This window comes from Bos taurus, chromosome 26 (assembly GCF_002263795.3).
Source record: "Bos taurus isolate L1 Dominette 01449 registration number 42190680 breed Hereford chromosome 26, ARS-UCD2.0, whole genome shotgun sequence".
Classification (NCBI taxonomy): domain Eukaryota; kingdom Metazoa; phylum Chordata; class Mammalia; order Artiodactyla; family Bovidae; genus Bos; species Bos taurus.
Genome location: NC_037353.1, coordinates 19,693,796 through 19,720,951, shown reverse-complemented (window position 1 = coordinate 19,720,951; position 27,156 = coordinate 19,693,796). Strand labels below are relative to the sequence as shown.

General features: G+C 40.5%; 1 protein-coding gene and 1 long non-coding RNA gene across 10 annotated transcripts in view; one reads left to right on the top strand and one right to left on the bottom strand.

Annotated features, from left to right (window-relative positions):
• LOC132343945 (uncharacterized) overlaps positions 1–3,355 on the bottom strand; it is a 30,960-nt gene extending 27,605 nt beyond the window's left edge. Inside the window, exon 1 of the long non-coding RNA XR_009492974.1 lies at positions 3,179–3,355. This is a non-coding gene — a long non-coding RNA (uncharacterized lncRNA). The remainder of the gene's footprint in view (positions 1–3,178) is intronic.
• The window catches only part of HPSE2 (heparanase 2 (inactive)), a 720,379-nt gene that overhangs the window by 537,132 nt on the left and 156,091 nt on the right, over positions 1–27,156 (top strand). For all 9 annotated transcript variants that reach the window (XR_003032892.2, XR_009492978.1, XR_009492977.1 and 6 more), the window contains exon 7: positions 12,798–12,891. Coding sequence is in view for 3 of the 9 variants with exons in the window: in XM_005225662.5 (XP_005225719.1) it covers positions 12,798–12,891 (94 nt within the window). In the remaining 6 variants the exon portion in view is untranslated. The remainder of the gene's footprint in view (positions 1–12,797; positions 12,892–27,156) is intronic.

Here is a 27,156-nt window from a genome sequence, read left to right as displayed (position 1 = left end):
ACAAAAAATGAAATAAAAAACTCAGTGGATAGGCTCAACAGAATGAAGGGAAAAGATGAAAAACAATCAGTGAATTTGAAGATACAATAACAGAAATTCCCCAATCTTAACAACAGAAAAAAAAACACAGACTGGGTTAAAAAATAAAAATGAACAAGAGTCTCAGAGATCTGTCGGACCAAAAGATTTAACATTTATGTTGTTGAAGCCCCAGAATGAAAGCTGGTGAGACTAAAAAAATACCTAAAGAAATAACAGCTAAAACTTGCTATAACTGGGCAAAAGATGTAAACCTTTAAATTTAACAAGCTGTGTAAACCCCAGATACAGTCAAAGAAATCCATACCAAGATACACCACACTCAAACTGCTGAAAGCTAAAGACTGAAAAATCTTGAAGCCAGTGAGAAAAGTGGCACCTTGCATGGGCTACTCAGTTACTTCAGTCATGTCCAACTCTTTGTGACCCTATGGACTGTAGCCCCCAGGCTCATCTGTCTCAGGGATTCTCCAGGTAGTACTGAAATGAGCTGCCATGCCCTCCTCCAGGGGAGCTTCCCAACCCAGGGAGCAAACCTGTGTCTCTGTGTCTCCTGCACTGGCAGGTGGGTGGTTTACCACTAGCATCACCTGGGAAGCCTGCACTTTACTTATAGGTAAAAAAAAGAAAGAAAGAAAAAAAAAATTTAATGGCGGCAGATTTTTTTTAATCAGAAATAATGAGGTCAGAAGAAAGTGGCAGTTTTTAAGGGCTGAAGGAAAGAATTGTCTACCTAGTCTGTATCCAGCAAAAATACCTTTGGAGAATGAAAGGGGAATCAAGACTTTTTCAAATGATGGGAGTCTAAGAGTGTATTGACAAAGACCTACCTAAAAGAATGGTTAAGGTAAGTTTTCTTTAAAAGAAAGGAATGATAAAAGACGGAAACTTGGAGCATCAAGTAGGAAGAAAACTAAAAAGGCAAAGAGTGAATAAATGCAATAGATTTTCTTTCTCCTCTTGAGTTTTCTAAACTATGTTTGATGGTTGAGACAAAAACAACAGTCTATTGTGATTGTCAGTGTTGTAAAAATATAGGAATAATGCCCTTACCTTCCACAGAGGCAGTTGATATATACTATCTAAAAAAGTTGGACATAGTAAAAGCAAAAGCATGAATCCATTTAAAAAATTTATAAAAAACATTTTAAGGAACTAGTGTCTGATATATAACATAATATATAATGTCACTCTAAAATTATTGATATTAGTATTTTTATTATTCCTACATGTATTTATACATGTATTTGTATGTATATACAGGTGCATGTATACAGACATACAGAACTGACTGGCATGATTTTCGCTGAATGTTGATAAAGTTGGTGCACTGAGATTTGGTTTAATCACCAAATTGTTTATACTTTTCGTTGTCATGTTTAAGTTTTAAAATGTGTGTATTTTTTAACAGAATTATTTTTATTATATTTAAAAATCATGAATCAAAAGAATAAAAATAATTTAAAGGAAAATTACAAAATATTAATGATACTCAAATTTAATTATACAAAAATGCAAATACTGAAATTTAAAATAGTTTCTTTGGGGGCTCAATTCACATTCCATACAGCACAAAAACCAACTTTATATTTATCCAAATCTTGAAGTCTAATTAATAGATGGATACCTCTCTCCCCCTCAGTCTGTCCCTCTTAACACAAATAAACACATATACACACACATGCGTGTTTGTTCATGATAAATGTTATCGTGTTCATCATAAATAGTTTCTTTCAAGGCCTTACATGGGGAGAGCCAGCCTTTCTTTTAAAATGAAGACATGGCTATTGTTGTGAAAAGAATTATACTGGTGTAAGGTTTTTCTCTAGGTGCAATATTCTACACAGTGTCTATACTTCAAGGTGTAGCTCTATGACATTGAGTTTGCTGGGAATAAATGTTAAATGTTGTTTTCTAGTTGCTAAGTGATATCCCGGAGAAGGCAATGGCACCCCACTCCAGTACTCTTGCCTGGAAAATCCCATGGATGGAGGAGCCTGGAAGGCTGCAGTCCATGGGGTTGCTAAGAGTTGGGCACGACAGAGAGACTTCACTTTCACTTTTCACTTTCATGCATTGGAGAAAGAAATGGCAACCCACTCCAGTGTTCTTGCCTGGAGAATCCCAGGGACGGGGGAGCCTTGTGGGCTGCCGTCTTTGGGGTCGCACAGAGTCGGACACGACTGAAGCGACTTAGCAGCAGCAGCAAGTGATGTCCGACTCTTTTGCGACCTCATGGATTGTAGTCCAACCGGCAAGAATACTGTGGAGGGTTGCCATTTCCTTCTTCAGGAGGTCTTCCTGACCTAGGGATCAAGCCCACGTCTCCTGCATTGGTGGGCAGATTCTTTACCACTGAGCCACCAGGGAGGGAACTAAAATATACAGAGTATTGGTGAATGCAGCTAGAGCAGCAGTTTGTGTGTGTGTGTGTGTGTGTGTGTGTGTGCACGCATGTACAATTATGAGTGCTGGGTGTCTAGAAATAAGCAACATCATCATACAGAGGAGAGCTGAACCTCTGCTTTTCCTGCTTGTGTGATACATGCAAGTTAGGATGTGTGATTTCATTGACAATATTGATGCTGAAATAAATCTACCTCAAACTATGGCTGGCCTTCAAAGGAAAACTCAGGTTTTCACCAGCAGCCTAGTGGAGGACTCTGGATGTAAGTCAAAAGGCTGCCACCCACTGATAGGTAGCTTCCATTAACTGACCTCCCTTCCAATATTCTAGATTCCATGTCCTCTCTGGTGATTAGTAGTCACCTTAGTCATTGTTTCACCCTGAACTCAGTTTGCCTAGATATAGAAGAATAAGAATCATCTCTCCCCTCCTCAACTGTCCTTGCATGATATTAGAATTCAGCCCATTGTTGACAGTTACCTAGACAATTCAAACTAGAGTTCTCTGGGTTAATCTTTTTATTTTCATAACAGGGACCATTTTCTCTCAAAGGACAACCTTTTTATTATACACTATTGATCAAACATTGGTGTAATGGAGCTTCGTAGTAATGAATACGTATGTACTAGGAAATATAACAACATTGTTTTCTTATAAATAAACCCCAAAATATCAGTGGCTTAACAATTAGACATTTGTTTCTCAATAATGTCACATTCAATGCTGAGGTACCTGGTGGATGGCCTTTTATGTGATTTTTCAGGATCCTGATTTTGTCCATCATGTGACTTCTCCTTGGAGACTCTTCCATTCATCTGGCAATGGAGGAAAGAATATATAAGGAAGGACATGGCTTTTTAATTTCTGCTCAGAAGTGATACACATCTCCAGCTACTCTAGCCTAAGGTGACACATCACTTCTGCTCACAATGCTTTGACCTGTTAGTCTGATGGGCACCCCTTTTGTGATCTAGGCAGAGGTATAATAGGTTCTGGCTAGGCTGCTGCTTCTTGTACACAGCTCTGCACTGTGGAAGGGGAGCACAAAATTTGGGTGGTCAATAAAATATCTCCACCCTCTCCAGAGGAGCAAGCCCAGGTAAATGTGGGGCTCACCTCAGGTGCCATGCCTTTCTCAAGGATCACAGCTTGAGTTGGCTGCTGTCTGACCAAAGAGTTGTTATGTATTTTGTGTTCAATTTTGAGTTGTCTGTGACTGGAGGGTAATTCTAATCTAATCCATGCTGGCTGGAACAGGAAATACTACTTAACTTGGTTTTAATCCAGCATTTCTTAAACTTATTTTTGACCATAGAGCCCCTTTTCTTCATATAACAATTACTGATAAAAAAAAAAACTTTGAAAAACACTTGCAAGAAAAAGAGTAAAGTTATACCATCTCCATTCCTTTACTTATCTCCCCAGGTTTTTGCTTTTGTTATTGTTTTGCTTGTGCTTTTATTTGTTGTAATTGTTTCATTTTCTTTAGCTCAGTATTGTTTAGGTATTCAGGATAGTTGAAATAGGTAAGACTAAAGGAAGTTGAAAAGCAGCAACTTGATTACAGATAAATGAAGTAAGCACAGTAGTCTTCATAACCCTCACACTTGCAGAGCAAAGTAGAGGGGAACGTTTTTGGTATCTGTTGCCTAGTACCTACTTGGTCTCTGGTCTCCTAGTTACCGTGTTTCTTGTCTTTTTTTGTTGCACTGGACCTTTATTGTTCTGCTGGGGCTTTCTCTAGTTATGGGCAAGTGGGGGCCACTTTTGATTGTGGTGCATGGGCTTCTCATTTAGGTGGCTTCTCTTGTTGCAGAGCACGTGCTCTGGGGCACAAAGGCTTCAATAATTGTGGCACACAAGATTAGTTGTTCCAAGGCATGTGGAATCTTCCTGGACCAGTGATCAAACTCATGTCCCCTTCATTGGCGGGCAGATTCTTATCCACTGTACCACCAGAGAAGTCCCTACTACATCTCTTTGAGCCACAGGTAATAATCTGCAAAACAGTAAGTGTTCAGAAGGTTAAATGAGACACCATATGTAAAACAGCTAGCAAAAAAAAAAAAAAAAAGGGAATTTAATACATATATGGCTCCTCCCTTCCTCATTCTCCTCTCTCTGTTTTCCTAGTTAGTAATGCACTAATTATAGTCGAGTTAGTTGTGCTATTCAGCTACAATGGCAATTATATGAAAAGAGGTCAGGGAAAGATTGTGGTAACTGTATAAGCTCCCAGTTTACAAACACTGAATGAAAATAAATACTGCACATAGATGGTTAGATTCTAGTAACTTAGATCGTGCCAATCCTATTATTGATGACCCCACAGTTAAACTGACCAGGAAGCTAATGACTTAAGCTTCAAGCCCTTCCCTTGCATTGATTCCTAGGAATGCTGGGAGTTGCTCAGAACTGTAGAATGTTCTAGGTGGTGAGGGGGAAGCTGCTGCTGCTAAGTCACATCAGTCGAGTCTATGTGCGACCCCATAGACGGCAGCCCACCAGGCTCCCCCATCCCTGGGATTCTCCAGGCAAGAACACTGGAGTGGGTTGCCATTTCCTTCTCCAGTGCATGAAAGTGAAAAGAGAAAGTGAAGTCTCTCAGTCGTGTTCGACTCTTAGCGACCCCATGGACTGCAGCCTACCAGGCTCCTCTGTCCATGGATTTTCCAGGCAAGAGTACTGGAGTGGGGTGCCACTGCCTTCTCCAGAGGGGGAAGCATTGCTGTGTAAACATTTCTGGTAAATTGCGTAAAGATCGCTCAGAAAAAGAGGGATTTGAAAGAAGTTTCTGGGAGTTTGTTGTGATTTATTTTGTCATTCTAAATAAATATTTACTTTTGTACCTAATTTTGTGTTTTGTACTTCTGATTTCCTTTTCTTAAAGAGGGTCCCACAAATTGTTTACATTTCAGACTCAAAACACACAGATACACCCCTGCTCACACTTTTGGTGCCATCACGTGCTACTACTCTGAAAATTCCCAGAGTTGCCCCCCTCAGAGCCTTCTGCAGATGGCTTTCCTATCCCTCTCCTTCCCTGCTCCCCTGGAGCTCTTCTTAGCACTGCTAGGATCAAGGACCAGCTGTTTGAGTCCCTGCCAAGACAATGTCTCTCCACATGCATTGTGTCCACTGGGGAGAATGATTAGGGCTCGAAGCTCAGGACCCAAAGTGTGCAAGGAATTAGGAGAGAGAAAGATTCAAGAAAATTAGGCCCTTGTGACTGTACTCAAGACTCAGGCCCACTCTTTTGGTGAATTGTGGGTTAGATTATACAGACACCCATGCTTTCATTAAATATATCTTTTGAGTACTCATTACGTGCCTGATGGATTGCCTACCACCTTGACTGTTACTTGTATAATTTTTCAATGATAACATTTTACCAAACTCTGAAATTCCTGTACCACAACCCTTCAGTCATTTGGGTGACTCCTTTATAGATAATATAAGAACTGGTTGAAGAAAGCCAAAAGACATCTACATTTCATAGGACCTTTTTTTTTCCCTAACAGCATTTATTTCATCCAAGCTCTACTTCTCAAAGTAGTTCTGAACACAAGATAATAATGTTGACCCATAGCAAAGACGATCAAGAATAGTGCAGCCTCAGAAAGCAAACCAAAGGTAAATATGAAAATGTGCTCAGTGGGAACCCAGAGGGAGGCCCTTGGAGGAGGGGAAGATAACAATTTATAAAGCTTTGGAGAGACTAGCATCAGCCTCTCCAGTGTTTGACTTCAAGGTGTCAGAATAGCCTTTATAGGTCAATAGGGTTGTTCTAGTGATTATCCAAACTTCTCTCCGATCCAGTGGGGAAGGCCCCAGTTTTATGGCATTACCTGCCCAGGCAGGAGGCAGGGTGTTAGAACTCTGAGTAGACAGCCCCTCCTCCCTGAAAGCAGCAGGCAGCAAAATAGGTCCGGAAATTCCTGAGCTTTGGAAAGCCAGCACTAATGCAATTACCTGAAATAAAAGAAGAGGTCAGATAATAAGGGGCAAAGGTTTTTCCTTTTAAAGTAAAGAGCCAGGTAAACAAAACCAGCTGCCCCTGGAGCCAACAAGCTCTCCTCATTAAATGTTTTAAGAGGCTAATGGGCATAAGTGGCTAATTGGAGTGCAATCCTGAAGACTAAATCTAGGGGCCTAGAGAAGGGGGAAGGGGACTCAGGGTTAAGCAAAGAAGAAAGGAGATGAGACCTGCTCCTGGCAGAGGATCCTATCTGGCCAGAATGGAATGGAAACAAGAATAAGATGATTTCATCTGGAGTCTCTAATATTTGTTTGGATCTCTGTGATACCGGCTTCTTGAGAATCAGCTGGGACAATTTTATGTTTATATGCTAGTGGAATAGGATCTGGAGTCAGTTTTTAAAATAACTAATTATGGGAAATTTTATGTACATTTATGATGAAAAGTCTGAAAGGGTACAAGTCAAAATGTTAACAATGAGTTTCTCTAGGTGTTGGACTTACCAGTGATTTTTCATTTTCATATTTTAATTTTATGTGCATTTCCTATTTTGTCTATAATGAGCACTTGTTTCCTTTATAATAAACAGATAAAGGGCAGACTTTTAAATAGGATGAAAAGCATTAAAAAATAAAATTTAGAACAAAAGAGAGCAAGAGAGTCGGTGAATGCACTGGTAAGTAGCTCCGTTTACTTTGTATACTCTGTCATCTTTGCTGCCTTCCCAGGTATGTGCTTTGCATGAGCTACCGATCTGGAGGCCGGCAGAGGAAGGGATGATGGTCACTGGTACTGAGTCGGACAGGCTCTTTGTCCACACACATGTCCACACCATTGTCCACACACAATGGTTTCTAGCCCATTGTGTTTGTAGTAGTAGTTCACACGAAGGGTATTTCTGCACAGCCTCTCCTTGCTTCAGCTTTTAGTGGAATATCTCAGCCATTTGTGGTGTGATCCTAAGAGATGCTGAGATTTCAAGAGAGCTTAGAGGAGGACTATGATTTAGAGGAGGACCTAAAATTATCCATCTAAGCATTTCTAGAACCAACCTTTCTGCCAGGTTTATGTGGAAGATGCCAAAGCACATCTTACTGGCAAATTCCCTTCCTCTGTCTTTCCCTTCCTTTCCTCTCTGATTCTTTTGGTCCTCTGGTGCCTTTGTAGCCGTCACTAAGCTAGTTTCCTCTTGAGAAGAAACCTTGGCAGCTCAGAATCGTCTTTACCCTCCCAGTTAGGAGGACAGAGGAAAGCACATCACTGGACAGTCAGCTGGAATCCAGTCCCACTTCCACTTACCCAGTCTTGGTTAGAAATCACCATCTTTTCATTTTTAACAATTTATTCTTTCCAAGTGGTTATCATAGGCTCTTATGTCCAAATCTAACTGATATATTGAGCCCTTTACCATAGGCAGCCACTATCAGAGAGCCAAATCTCTGGAATAGGCAACATTTTTCAAATAACTACAAACTGCTGACACTGAATGTTTTCTAAGAAGCTTCACATATATAAAGTCCCAGGGTACCCAAGAAAAAGGTTCAGGTATTTATCAACTCATACCTATGGTTCAATTGTCTCCTCTCTTAAAAGGGAATACTAAATTCTGTAGGACCAAAGTTCTTATTGGCAAATAGATGGGGAAACAGTGGAAACAGTGGCTGACTTTATTTTGGGGGGCTCCAAAATCACTGCAGATGGTGATTGCAGCCATGAAATTAAAAGACACTTACTCCTTGGAAGGAAAGTTATGACCAACCTAGACAGCATATTAAAAAGCAGAGACATTACTTTGTCAACAAAGGTCCATCTAGTCAAGGCTACGGTTTTTCCAGTAGTCACGTATGGACGTGAGAGTTGGACTATAAAGAAAGCTGAGCACCAAAGAATTGATGCTTTTGAACTGTGGTGTTGGAGAAGACTCTTGAGAGACCCTTGGACTGCAATGAGATCCAACCAGTCCATCCTAAAGGAAATCAGTCCTGGGTGTTCACTGGAAGGACTGATGTTGAAGCTGAAACTCCAATTCTTTGGCCACCTGATCCAAAGAGCTGACTCATTTGAAAAGACCCTGATGCTGGGAGGGATTGGAGGCAGGAGGAGAAGGGGATGACAGAGGATGAGATGGCTGGATGGCATCACCGACTCAATGGGCATGAGTTTGAGTAAACTCTTGGAGTTGGTGATGGACAGGGAGGCCTGGCGTGCTGCAGTTCTTGGGGTTGTAAAGAGTTGGACACAGCTCAGCGACTGAATTGAACTGAAAGTTCTTATTTCCCTAGTACAATATAAATGTGGATTTATGTTTGCAAATGAAAGTTGGTGAAACTTCATGGTAATATGGGGTTCCTTTGGCATCCAAATGTGAATCTGACTCAGACTGCAATTATTAAAAAGACACTGTGATGGTTAGGCTGGGGAAGGGACTCTTATTCAGGCCAAAGACAGAGGCAATGTTCAGGGCCACAACTGAGAAGCTTTTAGAGGATCTCCCATTTCTGTTAACTTCTCTGATTCCCTGAGAGAGCTCATCTATGGCCATGACTTCATTCATTATTTACAAACTGAAGAAAAGAAAACAGCAAGGTCAACATTTTCTATCTCAACTTTTCTCTATGCTGACTTCTCACATCTCCAAGGACCTGTTTTCTCTTGATATTCTCTGTGTCTTTGATATCTCAGGCAGAATAATTTCTCTCCTTTGACAAACCTAAAACCTAGTCTGAATGGCCGACATGTCCTTGGCACCAGTGTCCTCTAAGACATTCTCTCTCATAAGCTCATGATCGTCACTGACTCCCTTCCCATCTCTCCTACACTCTACAGCTTTATTTTATTAGTTCTTTCTTCACAGGCTCTCACTTCTACTTTTTCTGTGACCTCCCATACTTAGACTCAGATTCCTTCTTGCCTGCACTGTTGAGATAAGATAACCTCGTCGAACTGGTTTCCTGCCTAGAGTTCTCTAGGCTCTCGTCTAATTCATGGCCCTCAGGATAGCCTGAGACCAACTGAGAATGATTGAATCCAGCTTGTTAGGTTAAGAGTGGGGCCAAGAACAGGCTCTAAAATGCTTAAGCTAAAATTTTTACTGGAATTCCTCCCCCACATGTCACATGAAGGAGGAGCTGGACTATTGCTGGGTCCAAGAAAACAGCTGTTGAGTGAACAGTAAGAGGAAGCCAATGTTAGACCCATGGTAGAAGAACCTTTCCTGGGTTCGAGCTGTGCTACAGTGGATCCGTACTAGTAGGGTATGAGAGTCGATTCCCTGTCCCAGATAATCACTCTCAGGGATGTTGTCACTGGCTTACCTACTTTAGACCACATGACCACTAAGATCTTTAGACTCCAGACTTTTGCAGCATAATCACAGCCCTCCCCATTTCATTATCTCTCTCTCTCCATCTCTCTCTTTCTTTCTTCCTGCCCACCTACTGGAAATCCAGACTTTGTTTTTGCTCCTCCATAATACCCTCATTCCAGATCCTACAGTGGATGAACAGTGTCTTTCTCCAGATAGGTGTTTCCCTGCTCACCCCGTCCCATGGCTTTTTAGTTTGGGTTGCTACCACCTTGGATATTTAAGGAACCTGGAGGACAGATTTGGTTATTGAATACCTTCTGTGTGCCGTGTTCTGTTCTCAGCATTTCTCCTGATGTTTATTCACAGGGTACAGTAACCCTGTGAAAATATATGTTTGGGTTCTTTTTAAACCAATTTTAAAGAAGGGGAAGCCTAGTATCATATAGGTAGTATATGGCAAAGCTGAGCTTAAACCAAGGCTTTCAAACTCCAAGTTTTGCATACTTGAGAAAAGTGACCAGAGGAAGGAGGGGAAGACCGAGGCCCCTCAACCCTGGGTCATGGACTATGCGGGATAGGATGCATATTCACAGGGAATCCTACATATTGAAAGAGTACATCTGGCACTTTTATCTCAAGGAGCATTAAACTATATGTGCTGCCAGCAAAACTTATATTTCTGATGTTTAAAATAGTTACTGGGAGCAGACAAAGAAAAAAGAGGAAACTATAAAGTATTTGATCAAAACATAAAAGAACACTAATTACAGTACATTTTTAACATACACATAGTCATTATGTAATATAATACAAATATTTATGTCCTTCATTATGTGTTATATTAACATTGCACGAATTATTTTTTTATTTAAACACTGCAGTGTTTTCATATGCCTAGCTTTCAGGTAGTAAGCTGTCTAATCACAACTTAAAAACAATTGGAGGTGCTGACAGTGGAGTACTAATAGAGTTGTGAGGTGATGGATATGGACATTACCAGCTCTGTGTGTTACACATAGTAAATGTTTATTGGATCTGAGTCTAGCATCTAGTACCAGGAATGAGGTGAAAGGTCCTGTCATTGGTTTGTTTTATTCCCTAATATAAGTAACCACCCAAATTTTCAAAAGCATGTACCCTTTGCCACAACAATCTCACTTTTAGAATTCTATACACATGTAATTTAGTCAATCTCCTATTGTTTATGACCCCATCTTTGTGAGCTGAAAATTTAGAGAAATCAGAAAGAACTAGAAGTTGTTGAATGCTTACTGTATGCCAGATACTTTAGATTTATCTGTTTAATCTTCAAATAATCCTGGGAGGCAAATAGGCTACCTCTCTTTTAAGAATAAGAAAACTGAGGCCCATAAAGGCCAGGCATGTTGTCCAAGATCATATAGATTGTAAATATCTGATATGGAATTTGAATTCAGATATCTCTGGCTCCAAAACTTGGACTCTTTCCAATATACCAATGATTTAAACATTAGAGTCTGTGGAAATGTGTGACGTGGTGAGGGAGGCCAAGGGGAAGGCTGAATGGGAGGCACTCAGCTACCACCCACACTGCAACCAGAGCACCTGGTTCAAAGTGTGATTACAAGGAATTTTAACCATTCCACTACATCACGTATTGGAATGGCAATTTAACATTACAAAGGATTTTCACATGGTTCTATAACATGTACTGAGAGGTTGGTGACTAACTAAAAATGACATGGTCTATCATTGTTCATCAACCAAGGAGACCTAAGTAGATTGGAAAATGCACCCAGGAGTCATAAGTTTTGACTTAAATTAAATTGATTTAATTTGAAATTTTGCAAAGATGAGTATTGGGATGTTTAAGATAATGAAGGTCACTTAACCCTGGACTTAGTCTTCAGAGTAAGAATTCTCAGAGAGTCACACAAAGCCGGATGGACTTGTTTTGGTTGAATGTTAACAGTGTAGCGTCAGCACAACTTGATGTTTCACTTAAGCCATCTAGCAGAACCAGGGACACTGCCACCCTGAGGAGTGCCAACTGTTGCTATTTTAGTATAGGGCACCTGGACTTTAGTCTGTCTTTCTTATTTGTTTTTTCATTTATTGTAGAGGTAGAAGGAGGTTGACTACAAGGTTTTTGCCAGGGAAGTGAACTGGAGATGAAATTTTTGTGACACACTCACTGCAGAAGGCAATGGCACACCATTCCAGTACTCTTGCCTGGAAAATCCCATGGATGGAGGAGCCTGGTGGACTGCCATCTATGGGGTCGCTGAGGGTTGGACACGACTGAGCGACTTCACTTTCACTTTTCACTTTCATGCATTGGAGAAGGAAATGGCAACCCACTCTAGTACTCTTGCCTGGAGAATCCCATGGACGGAGGAGCCTGGTAGGCTGCAGTCCATGGGGTCGCGAAGAGTAGAACACGGTTGAGCAACTTTACTTTCACTTTTCACTTTCACCCATTGGAGAAGGAAATGGCAACCCATTCCAGTGTTCTTGCCTGGAGAATCCCAGGGACAGGGGAGCCTGGTGGGCTGCCGTCTATGGGTCGCACAGGGTCGGACATGACTGAAGTGACTTAGCAGCACTGCCCTAAGTCTGATTTTTTGTGGTTGGTGTTCTCTTATTTAAAGATGTGGAAACCTTTCAAAATGTTTGAATAGTCTTGCAAACCTCTCACATACCTTCATTATTTTAAAGTGGGAGTAAGGATGGTATGGAAGGGATGTTAAATTACTTTCCCTATGGAGGAAACAAAATAAGCTTTTCCCCATTAACCAATTCATGTTATGGATTCCTATCAGTTCCTATAGAGCAATAAATGCAGTTTCAATGGACAAAGGCTGAAAAAAATCACAGTATTAGCCCACAAATGGACTTAAAAATAAAGAGGATAAGATGTTTATTTTTGTTTGAAAAGTATGCAGGATCCAAACTTTTTTGAATGTAAAAGCTCAAGTGAACCCTGGGTTGCTGTTTCTCAGGCAACAGAGACCTCTGGCTAGAGAAATATATTTGTAATCTCCTGCTTGAGATTTTACCTGATTCTTATTTTATTTTTATTCCAGTTGCTACATTGATGGCCGGGTGGTCAAGGTGATGGACTTCCTGAAAACTCGCCTGTTAGACACACTCTCTGACCAGATTAGGAAAATTCAGAAAGTGAGTAAAAATCTCTGGGGAAGAAGAGGAGAGAGTTTGGGAGTAAGGCAAGGAAAGGTCACAGGGTTCCAGCTAGATGGTAGCACTGTGGATAGTACAGTCTAGACTTGCATGGCCACAAGCTACCTCTCACAGTTGATGATTGTTATTTATTGTTTTTAGATTGAGAAGGATTTGAATGTGCCATATCCAGGTTTAAATGCTCCTATATTTAATAACAAATACTTTGTAATAGTTTGCTTCCAAATTGTGAGTTTCTTAAGGGAAGGATAGGTTTACTTTCTTTTTGTAAGAGTTTATTTTGGATTAGTTTAAGGAGAGGATGATTACATTCATTTAATGGAATTGTGGTCTAGGGTATTGGCAATTTTCAGCCACATGTACAGTACTCCTAGGCATCTTAGAATCAGCCAAGTAACATCTTACTTTTGTAGACATAGATTAAGCAATCACATGTAGGTCATATTAGCAAGAAACCTGTGGTCAGTAGTTCTCAAACTTGAGTAAAATGAAAATCACTAGAGGCTGCTTGTAAAATTTCCACTCTCACTTCTGATGTTTTGACTTAGTGTGTCTGGAATGGATCCCAGACATCTCTGCCTTTTAATAGTCATCTGTCAAGTAATTCTACCCAATGCAGATCACATTTTGCAATACACTAGATTAGTTAAGTCTGAATTGTGAGGATCTTATATCTACAATTTCCATCTGCCTCTACAAAATAGTATCTCATCTTTCTTTAGTTTCCTAGTCAGGTACTTTTCCAGGGAAAAGTGAAGGTGAAAGTCACTGAGTCATGTCCGACTCTTTGCAACCTCAAGGACTATACAGTCCATGAAATTCTCCAGGGGAAAATACTGGTGTGGGTAGCCTTTCCCTTCTCCAGGGGATCTTCCCAACCCAAAGATCGAAACCAGGTCTCCTGCATTGCAGGTGGATTCTTTACCAGCTGAGCCACAAGGGAAGCCCTTTCCAGGGAATGGAGACCTTTTAAACATTCAACTTCCTCTTGGGCAAATTAAATACATCTTTGCAAAAAAAAAAAAAACAGGTAGGCCCCCACTAATATGGGATGAATGGGGGAAGTTCCCTGGTAGTCCAGTGGTTAGGAATCCATGCTTTCAGTACCAAGGTTTTGGGTTCAATCCCCAGCCATGGCATGGCCAAAATATATATATATATATATATATATATATATATATATATATGGGATGAATGAATAAATGAATGGGTAAATAAACAAATGGCTCGTTATAAAATTAGTTGTGTAAGAAAATACTATTTGGAGCAATCATAGAAAAGCACTTAATGTCTTACTCAGATTATAAATAACCCTTTGAGTCTTTAGAAGCTGTGAGGCCTCAGGACTTCTGAATTTCTACATCCCAGTCTGATCCCTCTGGGGATCAGGTGCGTTGACCAGCACCCTTATCTGTCACTGTCTCCTACTAGGCAACGCCTAGGAGAACTAAATGATTTGAAATGTCTGTCAGTCTCTGCTTGACATTCACTTAGTTTTTAATATTTAACTAATATTTACTGTGCTTTTAACAAGTAGCAGGCATAGTGCCAGCTGCTGCGGATACAAAATCGAATGAGACATGGTCTTTGTCCTTGAGGAACTTACAGTTTCAAGGTTTAATACTTACTTTGAGCAAGCTGAAAAACATATTACCTAATGGAGTAGAATGTCAACCTTTTAAACTCTAGAGTTTTCTAACAACATTATGCTAATCCAGTATTAGTCTCTAAAAAGAGGGGAGGAAATTTCTTTCATTTATTCACTTGTTCCTTCTTTCATTCAATGGATATTTACTGTTTACTGTGTTCCAGCTACTATTCTAAGTTTTTGTATTACAATAGTGTTCAACATAACAAGTCGCTATATTTTTGGTTTTTCCAGCTTTGAGTCTAGCAACCTGATCAAAGGATTATCACTGGAAGTAAAATGATTCAGTGGTGTCATGGCACTGTGAGTGAAGGTTCTAACTGTGTTCATGTAATTCTTTAAGTATAACTAGGTCAAAACCAAGACAAATGAGTTAGGAGTTAGATTCTCCTCTTTCTCCCCACAACTTAGTACTCTCCACCACTGAATATTCCTTCACCATCACAGAATGTCCAGAGACTGAAATAAGAGGCTAAACTCACTTCCTGATTTGTCCAGGCAAGGCTGAAGAAACTTAAGGAAAAGGTCTCAAATTCTGGGCACAATTGAAATTCAGATCTTTAAAAACACATCTGATGCACACAGAAAAGGAGAGCCAAGTGTGATTGCAGAAAGGAGCAGTGGAGCCTCGAAGAGAAATGGCCTATGTATACAGAAGGCACCTGGCAGGGGGTAGATAGAATTAGCAGTAGGGCCTGGAGCCACCTTTTGGCTCTGGCAAATACAAAATGCTCAGCGGTCCCCTCAGGCTTACATTTCTGTTCTGGTTATGTCTTGCTGTGCAATAAATTATCCCAAAACTTAGTGACTTAAAACAATCATTTATTATGACCATGAATTCTATGCGTCAGGAATTCCCATAGGATGGCTTTTCTTTGCTCCATTAGTTTCAGCTGGAAAACATGAAGGCTAGGCTAATTCAAAGGCCAGTGACTGGAATCATCAGAAAGCTCATTCACTCTGAAAGTTGATGTCAGTTGTCAACTATCATCTTTGTGGGGCTGATAACCAGAATACCTCTCCTTGTAGCCTTGGACTTCCTCTCGAGGTTTTAAAGTCAGATGCCCAAGAGAGCGAGTCAGGTGGAAGCTCTATTAACTTTTCTACCTATCCTTAGAAGTCACAGGGCATTGCTTCAACCATAGTCAACTCATTAAGACAGTCACCAAGACCCTTAGGGATTTAAGAGAAGAGGAAGTAAACCTTCTTGATAAGGGAGTGACGAGGTTCTGGAAGGGCATATAAGACCAGAAACATTTTTTCAGTCACTTTGGGAAAATACTGTCTGTCAAAGTTTCATCCTCCTTGTTTTATTTAGTAGCCCATTCAGTTCTCTCTCTGACTGGTTTTCTTTTTCCAAATCTCTTTTATAAAGCTCTTGCCAGAGATTGTCTTAAATGGGTATCTGCTAGGGTCGCTGCTAGATCACAGATTCATTGAGGTTTGACTCATAGGATAGACCTTCTACTGGCTACAGTAACCTGGACCCAGTTGTTAGGGCCTTGAGAAGGGGAGTCTCTCACCACAGCAAAGGATATACTAGGTAGTGGCCTGATTTGGGGAGATGAAGGCTAGGAGACCAGAGAAGAGTCATCAAGATTTGTCAGTTGAAAAGTTACTTTGGCTGTTCCTGAAATCCCCTGTGGGTGGAATGGGGGTTTGGGAAATTTGATACTAGGGTACAGTCTGGGGCAGAGTGATCAAAGTTCTTTGCTGTGAGCCCCCCCAGTCAGCTTGGAGATGGACCAAGTAAACATTTTATTAGGTATATACATGGAACTCTCATCCAAAAGCTAGAAATGCAATCTCTGTTTCTTTTTTTATTTTTAGAAGTTCAGAGAAATCTTAATGATCTCTCCTTAGGTCCTAGTAGTGGAAAAAGGGTAGATTTCCTACCCAAACAAATTCATGCAAGATTGGTTTATATAAGACAGTGGTGAGGCTGTTTGAAGAAGAGATAGGAGACAGGATTTGAAGTCTAGTGGCTTGAGTTTTATGACCCTCAGCCATTCACTTAACCTTTCTGATTTTCTTTCTTCACCTGTAAAATGAGATTGCTAAGAACAGAGCTCTCTCTATCTGTATCTGTGTGTTCTGCATCTATGGATTCAACCAAACACTGATTGAAAATATTCCAGAAAAAAAGCACTTTAGAAGGTTAAAAAAAGCAAAACTTGAATTTGCCAGGTACTGGCAACTATTTACCTAGCATTTTCATTGTATTAGGTATTATAAGTAATCTAGAGATGATTTACAGAGAAGGCAATGGCACCCCACTCCAGTACTCTTGCCTGGAAAATCCCATGGACGGAGGAGCCTGGTAGGCTGCAGTCCATGGGGTCGCTAGAGTCGGACACGACTGAGCGACTTCCCTTTCGGTTTTCACTTTCATGCATTGGAGAAGGAAATGGCAACCCACTCCAGTGTTCTTGCCTGGAGAATCCCAGGGACGGGGGAGCCTGGTGGGCTGCCGTCTATGGGGTCGCACAGAGTCGGACATGACTGAAGCGACTTAGCAGCAGCAGCAGAGATGATTTAAAGTACAATACATGGAAGAATGTGCCTGGGTTATACTATAAACACTACACGGTTTTGTATATGGGCCTTAAGCAACTGCAGACTTTGATATCCACACCAGTTCCCGGAACTAGTACTTGGTAGTAACCATTGTATATCCTCCTTCCCTCTTAAGGAGATTAGGAAGATCACATGAGACTCTGATTTGTTCATTGCTAGTGAATGGTAGTTCTTATTGCCATAATTATTGTTGTTTCAGTTATTATGGTTGTTTTTTAATAACAATTCATTTTACTGGAGAAGCTTCATGTTACCTTTATTCTCAACTTGTTCTTTGCTTTCTTCCTCTTTCCTCTTTCTTTGAACCCTGGAGAATAGATAGGTGATATTTTTGGCACCTGAAAGACAATGACTCAATTGCTAAAAACAGCTGTGGTTTCCAAATTTGGACTGCCACTTAAGAATGTTTAGTTTTCTGAGCAGTGGGTGAATTCTGGTTATATGAAAATCTCCATGATGCATTTGAAAACCAAACAGAGACAGTGTTTGGACAACCCACTCATCTGGGTGATTCACACACTCGCTCCTTTCGATTAGAATGAGAATAATTGTCTGTACTTTGAGAGATGAGGGAAAGAGTTGAGAATCTCACAATGCAGCCAATAGTCCGATGGGAAAGTGAGAGATGTTTAGGATACAGTGCAGATGGTATAGTGTGGATAGCTGGGCAGACTCCAAAACAATAACATAAGAACCAAGATGAACCATTTTGGCTCAAGTCACTTGGACTCTATGATTTGTATCTTCATTTCCTAGAGGAATCAGAGGAGGAAATAACACTTTTTGATATTATTTTCAGCAATTCAATAAGCACAGGAAGGAGTTGGTGAAATCCCAGTCATAAGGGAAGTATTTTCAAAAATACTGTCCTTATGATTGTATTTTGAATACTAAATAAACTGAACAATTGGCTTCCCTACTATTTGAATATTTCCTTCCCTCCTCCCTTCCTTCTTTCTTCCTTCATTTATAAACTATAACATTCTTGTGTATTCCAAACTCCTGAGGATAAAACAATGAGCAAGAAGGATATGGTGGTTATACTCACAGACTTTATGGTCTAGTGGGAAAATAGTTAATGAAACAAACAATGATAGTAAGATGCAATGACTCACATAACAGTGGAATTCAGGGTGCTTCAGGAGCCCATGGTGGGATATATCTACTGTAGTTTGTAAAGGAAGGGAAATTTCAGATATTAGGGAAGCCAATATTTTTTGTTAATATCATCATATTTATGATTGCTTATAATAATAAAGAGTAATTCTTTTGAAATCTTAATAGATACAGTAACATTATAGCACTTTTTCCAATATATCTTAGTGGCAGGATCATGGACATAGGTAAGGCAGAGAAGTATTTAATCCTTTGGAAGTAATGAACAGATTAAAAAGGAAACTTTTTTCTCAATCAATCTCTGGTTTACCTACTAGTTATATCAAAGTATATCAAAGGGGAAGAGAGTAGAAGAATAACAGTTACTCTTAAAGGTCATAGAATAACTGGATGCACAATTAAAGGAAAATGAGGACAATGACAATGTTAACCTTCTCTAATGAAGAAAACTGAAAATGAAAACACACTAGTTGGTTAAGAATGGTTGTATTACCACTGGAAAAAAATCAGTGTTTGATTGATTAATGTATTGACTGATTCATTCAATAATCTATATATATTTGCTCAGTTCAGTTCAGTTCAATTGCTCAGTCATGTCCAACTCTTTGCAACCCCAAGAACTGCAGCAAGCCAGGCCTCCCTGTCTATCACCAAGTCCTGGAGTTTACTCAAACTCATGCCCATTGAGTTCATGATGCCATCCAACCATCTCATCCTCTGTTGTCCCCTTCTCCCACCTTCAATCTTTCCCAGCATCAGGGTCTTTTCAAATGAGTCAGTTCTTCACATCAGGTAGCCAAAGAATTGGAGTTTCAGCTTCACATCAGTCCTTCCAATGAATATTCAGAACTGATTTCCTTTAGGATGGACTGGTTGGATCTCCTTGCAGTCCAAGGGACTCTTGAGAGTCTTTTCCAATACCACAGTTCAAAAGCATCAATTCTTTGGTGTTCAGCTTCCTTTATAGTCCAACTCTCACATCCATACATGACTACTGGAAAAACCATAGCCTTGACTAGACTGAGATTTGCTGACAAAGTAATGTCTCTGCTTTTTAATATGCTGTCTAGGTTGGTCATAACTTTTCTTCCAAGGAGTAAGCGTCTTTTAATTTGCTCAGTCATGACCATTTCCATCTCCAGGGCATCTTCTCAACTCAGGGATCCAACCTGAGTCTCCTGCATTGCAAGCAGATTCTTTACTGTCTGAGCCACCAGGAAAGCCCATGTTGAATGCTTGTTTCAATGTGCCAGTGCCTACTACGGTGCCTATCACTTAGCAGGCTCTCAGTCAATATTAGAGGGAGACACAGAAGGGAAGGTGAATGAACAGAGTAGAATAGTGGTAGAAGTGTGGAAGAAGCAAAGTAAATCTTTTTCTCATCTCATTCGGATGTGCTATCTCTGCCTTCAAACCCAAAAGAATCTAATTCACTACTGATTTTGTAGCATAGTGTTGAATAGACAGAAATTGATTTAGGCAACCATAGTGGACTATGAGGCTTCCCAGGAGGTGCCAGTGGTAAAGAACCCGCCTGCCAATGCAGGAAATGCAAGAGACATGGATTTGATCCCTGGATCAGGAAGATTCCCTGGAGGAGGGCATGGCAACCCATTCCAGTATTCTTACTCGGAGAATCCCACGGACAGAGGAGCCTGGTGGGCTACAGTCTATAGGGTCACAAAGAGCTGGACATGACTGAAGTGACTTAACACACACAGCACACAAATGGGCTATGCCTATATGTGGGCATAGTAGGAGAGTTTCCTCTGGGTATGTCTTTAAGGGTGAAACAAAGGTCTCTTTGTGGCTCTGAGTAACATTTTAGTCAGTTTGCTAATGCCAGATACTTTACTTTAGAAAAATATTTTTTGATTCTACTTTAGCGGGAGAAGCGACTTCACTTTCCCTTTTCACTTTCATGCATTGGAGGAGAAAATGGCAGCCCACTGCAGTGTTCTTGCCTGGAGAATCCCAGGGACGGGGGAACCTGGTAGGCTGCCGTCTATGGGGTTGCACAGAGTTGGACACAACTGAAGCAACTTAACAGTAGCAGCAGAATGTAAATAACCCAAGGAGAGGTAAACTACACTGATTTAAAGTCACACTAAGGCCTTAATATAAAATAGATGATCCTTTTCCAAAAGCAAGGTTATTTCCTCTGTGATAATTTTATTTTACTAAAATATTTTATTGAAATATAGTTGAGTTACCATGTTGTGTTAATTACTGCTGTACAGCAAAGTGACTCAGTTATACATATATACATTCTTTTTCATATTCTTCTCCATTATGGTTTATCACAGGAAATTGAATAGTTCCTTGTGCTATACAGTAGGGCCTTGCTGTTAATGCATTCTGTAAATAGCGGTATGCATCTGCTAATCCCAAACCCCCAGTGAATCTGTCTCCCAGCCTCCGCCCCTTCACAGCCACCAGTCTATTTTCTCTGTCTATGTTTTTGCTTCTGGTTTACAGTAGGTTCATCTGTGTCATGTTTTAGATTCCACCTAGAAGTGATATCATACGGTATTTGTCCTTCCCAAGAGCAGGTTTGGATAGAGGGGAAGAGAAACACAGGCCAAGGGAGAACTCAAGAGACAGAGGACCCTGAACACAAACTGTGCCACACTGATACCTTAGGTGACATCCAGGTGTGATTCTAAGTTTTATGGGGCTGGCAACTTATACAATGGGGACCACTTTAAGAAAAAGAAAGCAAAACAAATTTGCATATTTTAGAAATATATCTGACCATATGAACAAATTACTAGGGCCCTTCCCAAGACATTAACAGAGGCCTGGGGAAATGGGGAGCTAAAGTTGATGAGCTTCACAGTAAATTGTTCTCTGTGACTCCACTTGACTATGCATCTGAAAATGGGAGAATATGACCCAGTGGAACTTTTGGCTCTTCTCTTTCAGATATAAGACACTGATGATAAATAGGGGAATCTAGCTGGAAAGATATGTTTACCACAAAAAAAACTCCAAAGTTTTGCTCAGTGTCATTCTGTGAACTATATTTCCTTGATTCTTAAACTCAAACAATGATAGAATTCCAGCTAAGCTATTTAAAATCCGAAAACATGATGCTGTTAAAGTGCTATACTCAATATGCCAGCAAATTTGGAAAACTCATCAGTAGCCATAGGACTGAAAAAGGTCAGTTTTCAAAGAAAGGCAATGCCAAAGAATGTTCAAACTGCCATACAATAGCATTTATTTCACATGCTAGCAAAGTAATGCTCAAAATCCTTCAAGCTACACTTCAACAGTATCTGAACCAAGAACTGCCAAATGTAAAAGCTGGGTTTAGAAAAGGTAGAGGAACAAGGAACAAATTGCCAGCATCCATAGGCTTTCCTGGTGGCTCAGATGGCAAAGAATCTACCTGCATGCAGAAGACCCAAGTTCAATCTCTTGGTCAGGAAGATCCCCTGGAGAAGGGAATGACAACCCACTCCAGTATTCTTGCCTGGAGAATTCCATGGACAGAGGAGCCTGTCAGGCTACAGTCCATGGGGTTACAATGAGTTGGACATGACTAAATAACTAACGTTGGATCATAGAAAAAGCAAGAGAATTTAAAAAATAAACATCTACTTCTGCTTCACTGATTATGTGACAGGCTTTGACTGTGTGGAACACAACAAATTGTAGAAAATTCTTAAAGAGATGGGACTACCAGACCACTTTACCTAACTCCTGAGAAACCTGTGTGCAGGTCAAGAAGCAACAGTTAGAACCAGACATAGAACAACAGACTGATTCAAAATTGGGAAAGGAGTATGACAAGGCTGTATATGTCACCCTGCTTATTTGGCTTCTATGCACAGTACATCATGTGAAATAGTGGGCTGAATGAATCACAAGCTGGAATCAAGATTTCTGGGAGGAGTATCAACAACCTCAGATATACAGATGATACCATTCTAATGGCAGAAAGCAAAGAGGAACTAAAGTGCTTCCTGAGGAGAGTGGAAAAGAAGAGTGAAAAAGCTGGCTTAAAACTCAGTATTCAAAAAACTAACAACATGGCAACCAGTACCATCACTTCATGGCAAATAGATGGGGAAAAGTGGAAACAGTGACAGACTTTATTTTCTTGGGCTCCAAAATCACTGCAGACAGTGACTGCAGCCATGAAATTAAAAGGCACTTGCTACTTGGAAGAAAAGCTATGACAAACCTAGACAGCATATTAAAAGACAGAGACATCAATTTGCCAACAAAAGTCCCTAGAGTCAAAGCTGTGGTTTTTCCGATGTCATGTATGGATGTGAGAGTTGTACCATAAAGAAGGCTGAGTGCCAAAGAATTGATGCTTTCAAATTGTGATGCTGTGGAGACTCTGGAGAGTCCCTTAGACTGCAAGGAGATCAAATCAGTCAATCCGAAAGGAAATCAACCCTGAATATTCATTGGAAGGACTGATGCTGAAGTTGAAGCTTCTATACTTTGGCCACCTGATGCGAAGAGCCAACTCATTGGGAAAAACCCTGGTTCTGGGAAAGACTGAGGACAAGAAGAGAAGGGGACGACAGAGGATGAGACAGTTGGATGGCATCACTGACTCAATGACATGAGTTTAAGCAAACTCCAGAAGGTAGTGAAGGACACGGAAGCCTGGCGTCCTGCCATCCATGGGGTCGCAAAGAGTTGGACATGACTTAGTGACTGAACAATAACAGCAACCTTAAATTTAATAATAGCTGGAGGGAGAGAGTAAACAGCTGGCTAGTTTCTTTTGATGGAAAACATTCTTATTTCAAAACCATTTGATGCATTTTAAAATGTATCAACTTACAGAACTATAGTAATTGTATTACCTTTTAGGTTACAAATTCCATCCACTGAGTGCATCAAATATTACCAATCCATTGAAGAAACCAGTAAGTTTTTTGAAGGCCACACTTGCTAAGTAGTAAAATTAGAACTCCTAATTCCAAGGCCCACACTGTATCCAATACACCATTCTGAATCTCCCATGCATGTTGACCATTAATTTTGTAACCCATGTAATATTTATATTCCTGACCACCCAGGATTAGGAAACCTTTTTAAAAAGAATACTGAATGTTCTTGGTGAGAGAATATCAAATTGACTTCAGTCAGTTGATATAATCTGAGGTGGGTGTTCTAGAAGTGAGGGCTGAATGAAAGTTGGATGCTACAATATTAGGTGATATATAATATTATCACAATCTTAGAGAGTGGAAGAGGACAAGGATTTCCAGGGAGTGATTTGCATTCATTCACTGGACTCCATTCATATGTTTCATGTACATGGTTTTTGGCCAGCATATAGTGAGGTCCTGTTGTGTGGAAGGCAATGAGTATATTAAGGACATATCGGAGGACTAGCCCTCAGAACAAATTGCTCCTTGAAACAAAAATCTTCTTCATGAGGAAAAGGCAGCTTGGGGTGACCGTCTAACATTTCCACATGGAAGTGGGGAGATTACAGGGTTTGTCCTGAGCAAGAGGAACTTACCTCTGAGGCCGCTGAAACTTAGGACTTGTCAGTAGGTAGACAGTCCAGTAAGCCTGAGGGGTTGGTTAGTCACAGAAAAGGACTGGAGATGGGAAGAAGAGTGATTTATGTGCAGGTAGCTGCTGTCCAGTCTTTCCCTCCACCAAGCGCTTATTCTTGAACATAGTCATTGCTTTGGTACTGTGAAACTTTCTTCCTCATTTTCTTGCCTATGCTCATAATTTCCTTGTCTCCTCTGTGACTTTCCTTTTTGTGTATTTTCCTATTTTAATTTTATGTTTAGTTGCAATTACACTCAATTGCTTTTCTGCAGTTTGAGATAACAAGAGCAGAGAATGCAATTTTAAATCCTAAAAATGACACAGAAACAGAAGCCACAAATTAAAAATTGATCTGATACCAAAAGAAAATGGGCAAATACGGCACTCCGGAACAGGGAGATGATAAAAAGAATTATACAGAAAAAAATTAATGAAACTGACAGGAAGTACATTAGACAGAAGAAATAAATCGATGAGATATTGGAATCACTGAGCTCAGAATAGCTCAGCTTGTCTTACCTGAGAAGAACATATTAAATATGGAGGCAGTTTAGTGAACTAGAAGCTTCTAGCTCTTCTCAAACAACAAAATTCAATTAGAAAGTGAACAGAGTTCTGAGCTGAAACTGTGAAAATTTAATGTTTGTTCTTATGATTCTGAAATTATTAGTTATATTTTTTGATACTCAGCCTTTCCATTGGTAAAATATTACCTCTCTCACTTATTAACAAGTAAACTACTTCATTGTCTCATTATTTAACAAGTATTTAATAAGCAAAGTGACTGACAAAAATTCTATAAGGCATGCAAAATGGGAAAAAATATGGCTTTCTCAAGCTGCTTATAGTGTAGGAGGCTAGGCGAACAGAAATTTACAATTCAGTATAATAAGGTCAAGAATAGTGATAGATTCAAAGAACTTTGGAGGCCAGAGGAGAGAATTAATATCCTAAAGTTTTGAGAGAAGTTTCACAAATGAGATCACATTAGAAATAAGCCATGAAAAAAACAATGTCTCAGACAACATGGTTGAGGAATGAGTAAAGGAGAAAGTGATCAGTGAAATCCTAAAAGAAGATCATGTACTGGAAAAACAGTGAGTCCGTTGTGTTGTGAACCTCAGGTCTTGTGGGGAGGGAGAGGAGGAGGCAGCTAAGGGATGGTTATGAAGGGTCTTAGATGCCAAGTTAAATAAAGCAGTTGGCGTCATATCCCATAGATCAGTGGTTCCCATCACCATTTCACCATGTTTAACATGCTTTCGGACCATCTGACCTGCCTCTTGAGAAACCTGTATGCAGGTCAGGAAGCAACAGTTAGAACTGGACATGGAACAACAGACTGGTTCCAAATAGGAAAAGGAGTACGTCAAGGCTGTATATTGTCACCCTGCTTATCTAACTTATATGCAGAGTACCGGAGTAGGCAATGGCACCCCACTCCAGTACTCTTGCCTGGAAAAATCCCATGGATGGAGGAGCCTGGTAGGCTGTAGTCCATGGGGTCGCTAAGAGTCAGACACGACTGAGCGACTTCCCTTTCGCTTTTCACTTTCATGCATTGGGGAAGGAAATGGCAACCCACTCCAGTGTTCTTGCCTGGAGAATCCCAGGGACAGGGGAGCCTGGTGGGCTGCCATCAATGGGGTCGCAGAGAGTCAGACACGACTGAAGCGACTTAGCAGCAGCAGCAGCATGCAGAGTACATCATGAGAAACGCTGGGCTGGAAGAAGCACAAGCTGGAATCAAGATTGCCAGGAGAAATATCAATAACCTCAGATATGCAGATGACACCACCCTTATGGCAGAAAGTGAAGAGGAACTAAAGAGCCTCTTGATGAAAGTGAAAGAGGAGAGTGAAAAAGTTGGCTTAAAGCTCAACATTCAGAAAACTAAGATCACGGCATCTGGTCCCATCACTTCATGGCAAATAGATGGGGAAACACTGGAAACAGTGTCAGACTTTATTTTTCTGGGCTCCAAAATCACTGCAGATGGTGACTGCAGCCATGAAATTAAAAGACTCCTACTCCTTGGAAGGAAAGTTATGACCAACCTAGACAGCATATTAAAAAGCAGAGACATTACTTTGTCAACAAAGGTCCATCTAGTCAAGGCTATGGTTTTTCCAATGGTCATGTATGGATGTGAGAGTTGGACTATAAAGAAAGCTGAGCACCAAAGAATTGATGCTTTTGAACTGTGGTGTTGGAGAAGACTCTTGAGAGTCCCTTGGGCTGCGAGGAGATCCAACCACTCCATCCTAAAGGAAATCAGTCCTGGGTGTTCATTGGAAGGACTGATGTTGAAGCTGAAACTCCAATACTTTGGCCACCTGATGCGAAGAGCTGACTCATTTGAAAAGACCCTGATGCTGGGAAAGATTGAGGGCAGGAGGATAAGGGGACGACAGAGATTGAGATGGTTGGATGGCATCACCGACTCAATGGACATGGGTTTGGGTGGACTCCGGGAGTTGGTGATGGACAGGGAGGCCTGGCGTGCTGTGGTTCATGGGGTTGCAAGGAGTTGGACACAACTGAGCGACTGAACTGAACTGAACATGCTTTCGTGGACAAATGAACAAAATAGACTACGAGCTGTGTGTAGTTTACTGGCTCCTTTGCTTTCTTTCCATGTTAAGGAAGCATTTCATAATTCTGGCTAATGAAAGGAATGTTATTATGATAACTTTGAACCTACTTTATTTTATCAATACTTTTAAGTAAGTCATTCCCCAAATTACTGTTTTAAATATTATCTGAAGCAAGTCACTCTTAACATGTCTGCCAACTAGTCACACAGACCACTCCATGAGCACATGATTGAGTTCTGCTGCTGGTAATGAGAAGTCATAAAGGTTATGAAGCTAGGGTGAAGCTGGTTAAAAGACAGAAGCAGTGTAGAGGAAAGTCTTGAGAAGGAGGTCTTCCTTGCAGGAAGACCAAGGGAGAAAGGATAAGATCCGGAACTCAGAAGGGGACAGTAAGAAAGGAGAGGGCAGAATGGAATGATTTTGTCTTCATCTAACATAGTAGGTAGCTTAGAGTCAAAAACACACAAGAAGGATGGAAAGAAAAATTGTAACATTATTGAGCTCTCACCTGGACGTTTTATGAATACAATAAGGAATAAAGAGACAGGAGCACCTCCAAGCAGAGCCCTGTCCATGGGTAAGGAAAGTTTAAGAAGTTCCCTAAAGCTATTCAGCTCCTTCTAACCAGTGACGTAGGGGACCTGGTTGCTTAAAGAACCACTGCTTTTCCTAAAGTCCTAGGGAAGGTTGGTTTCCAACTATATGAGATGCTGGAATTAATGGACTCCAGCTTCCTTTGGAGGGTGGGCCTCTTGCCAGGCCTGATTA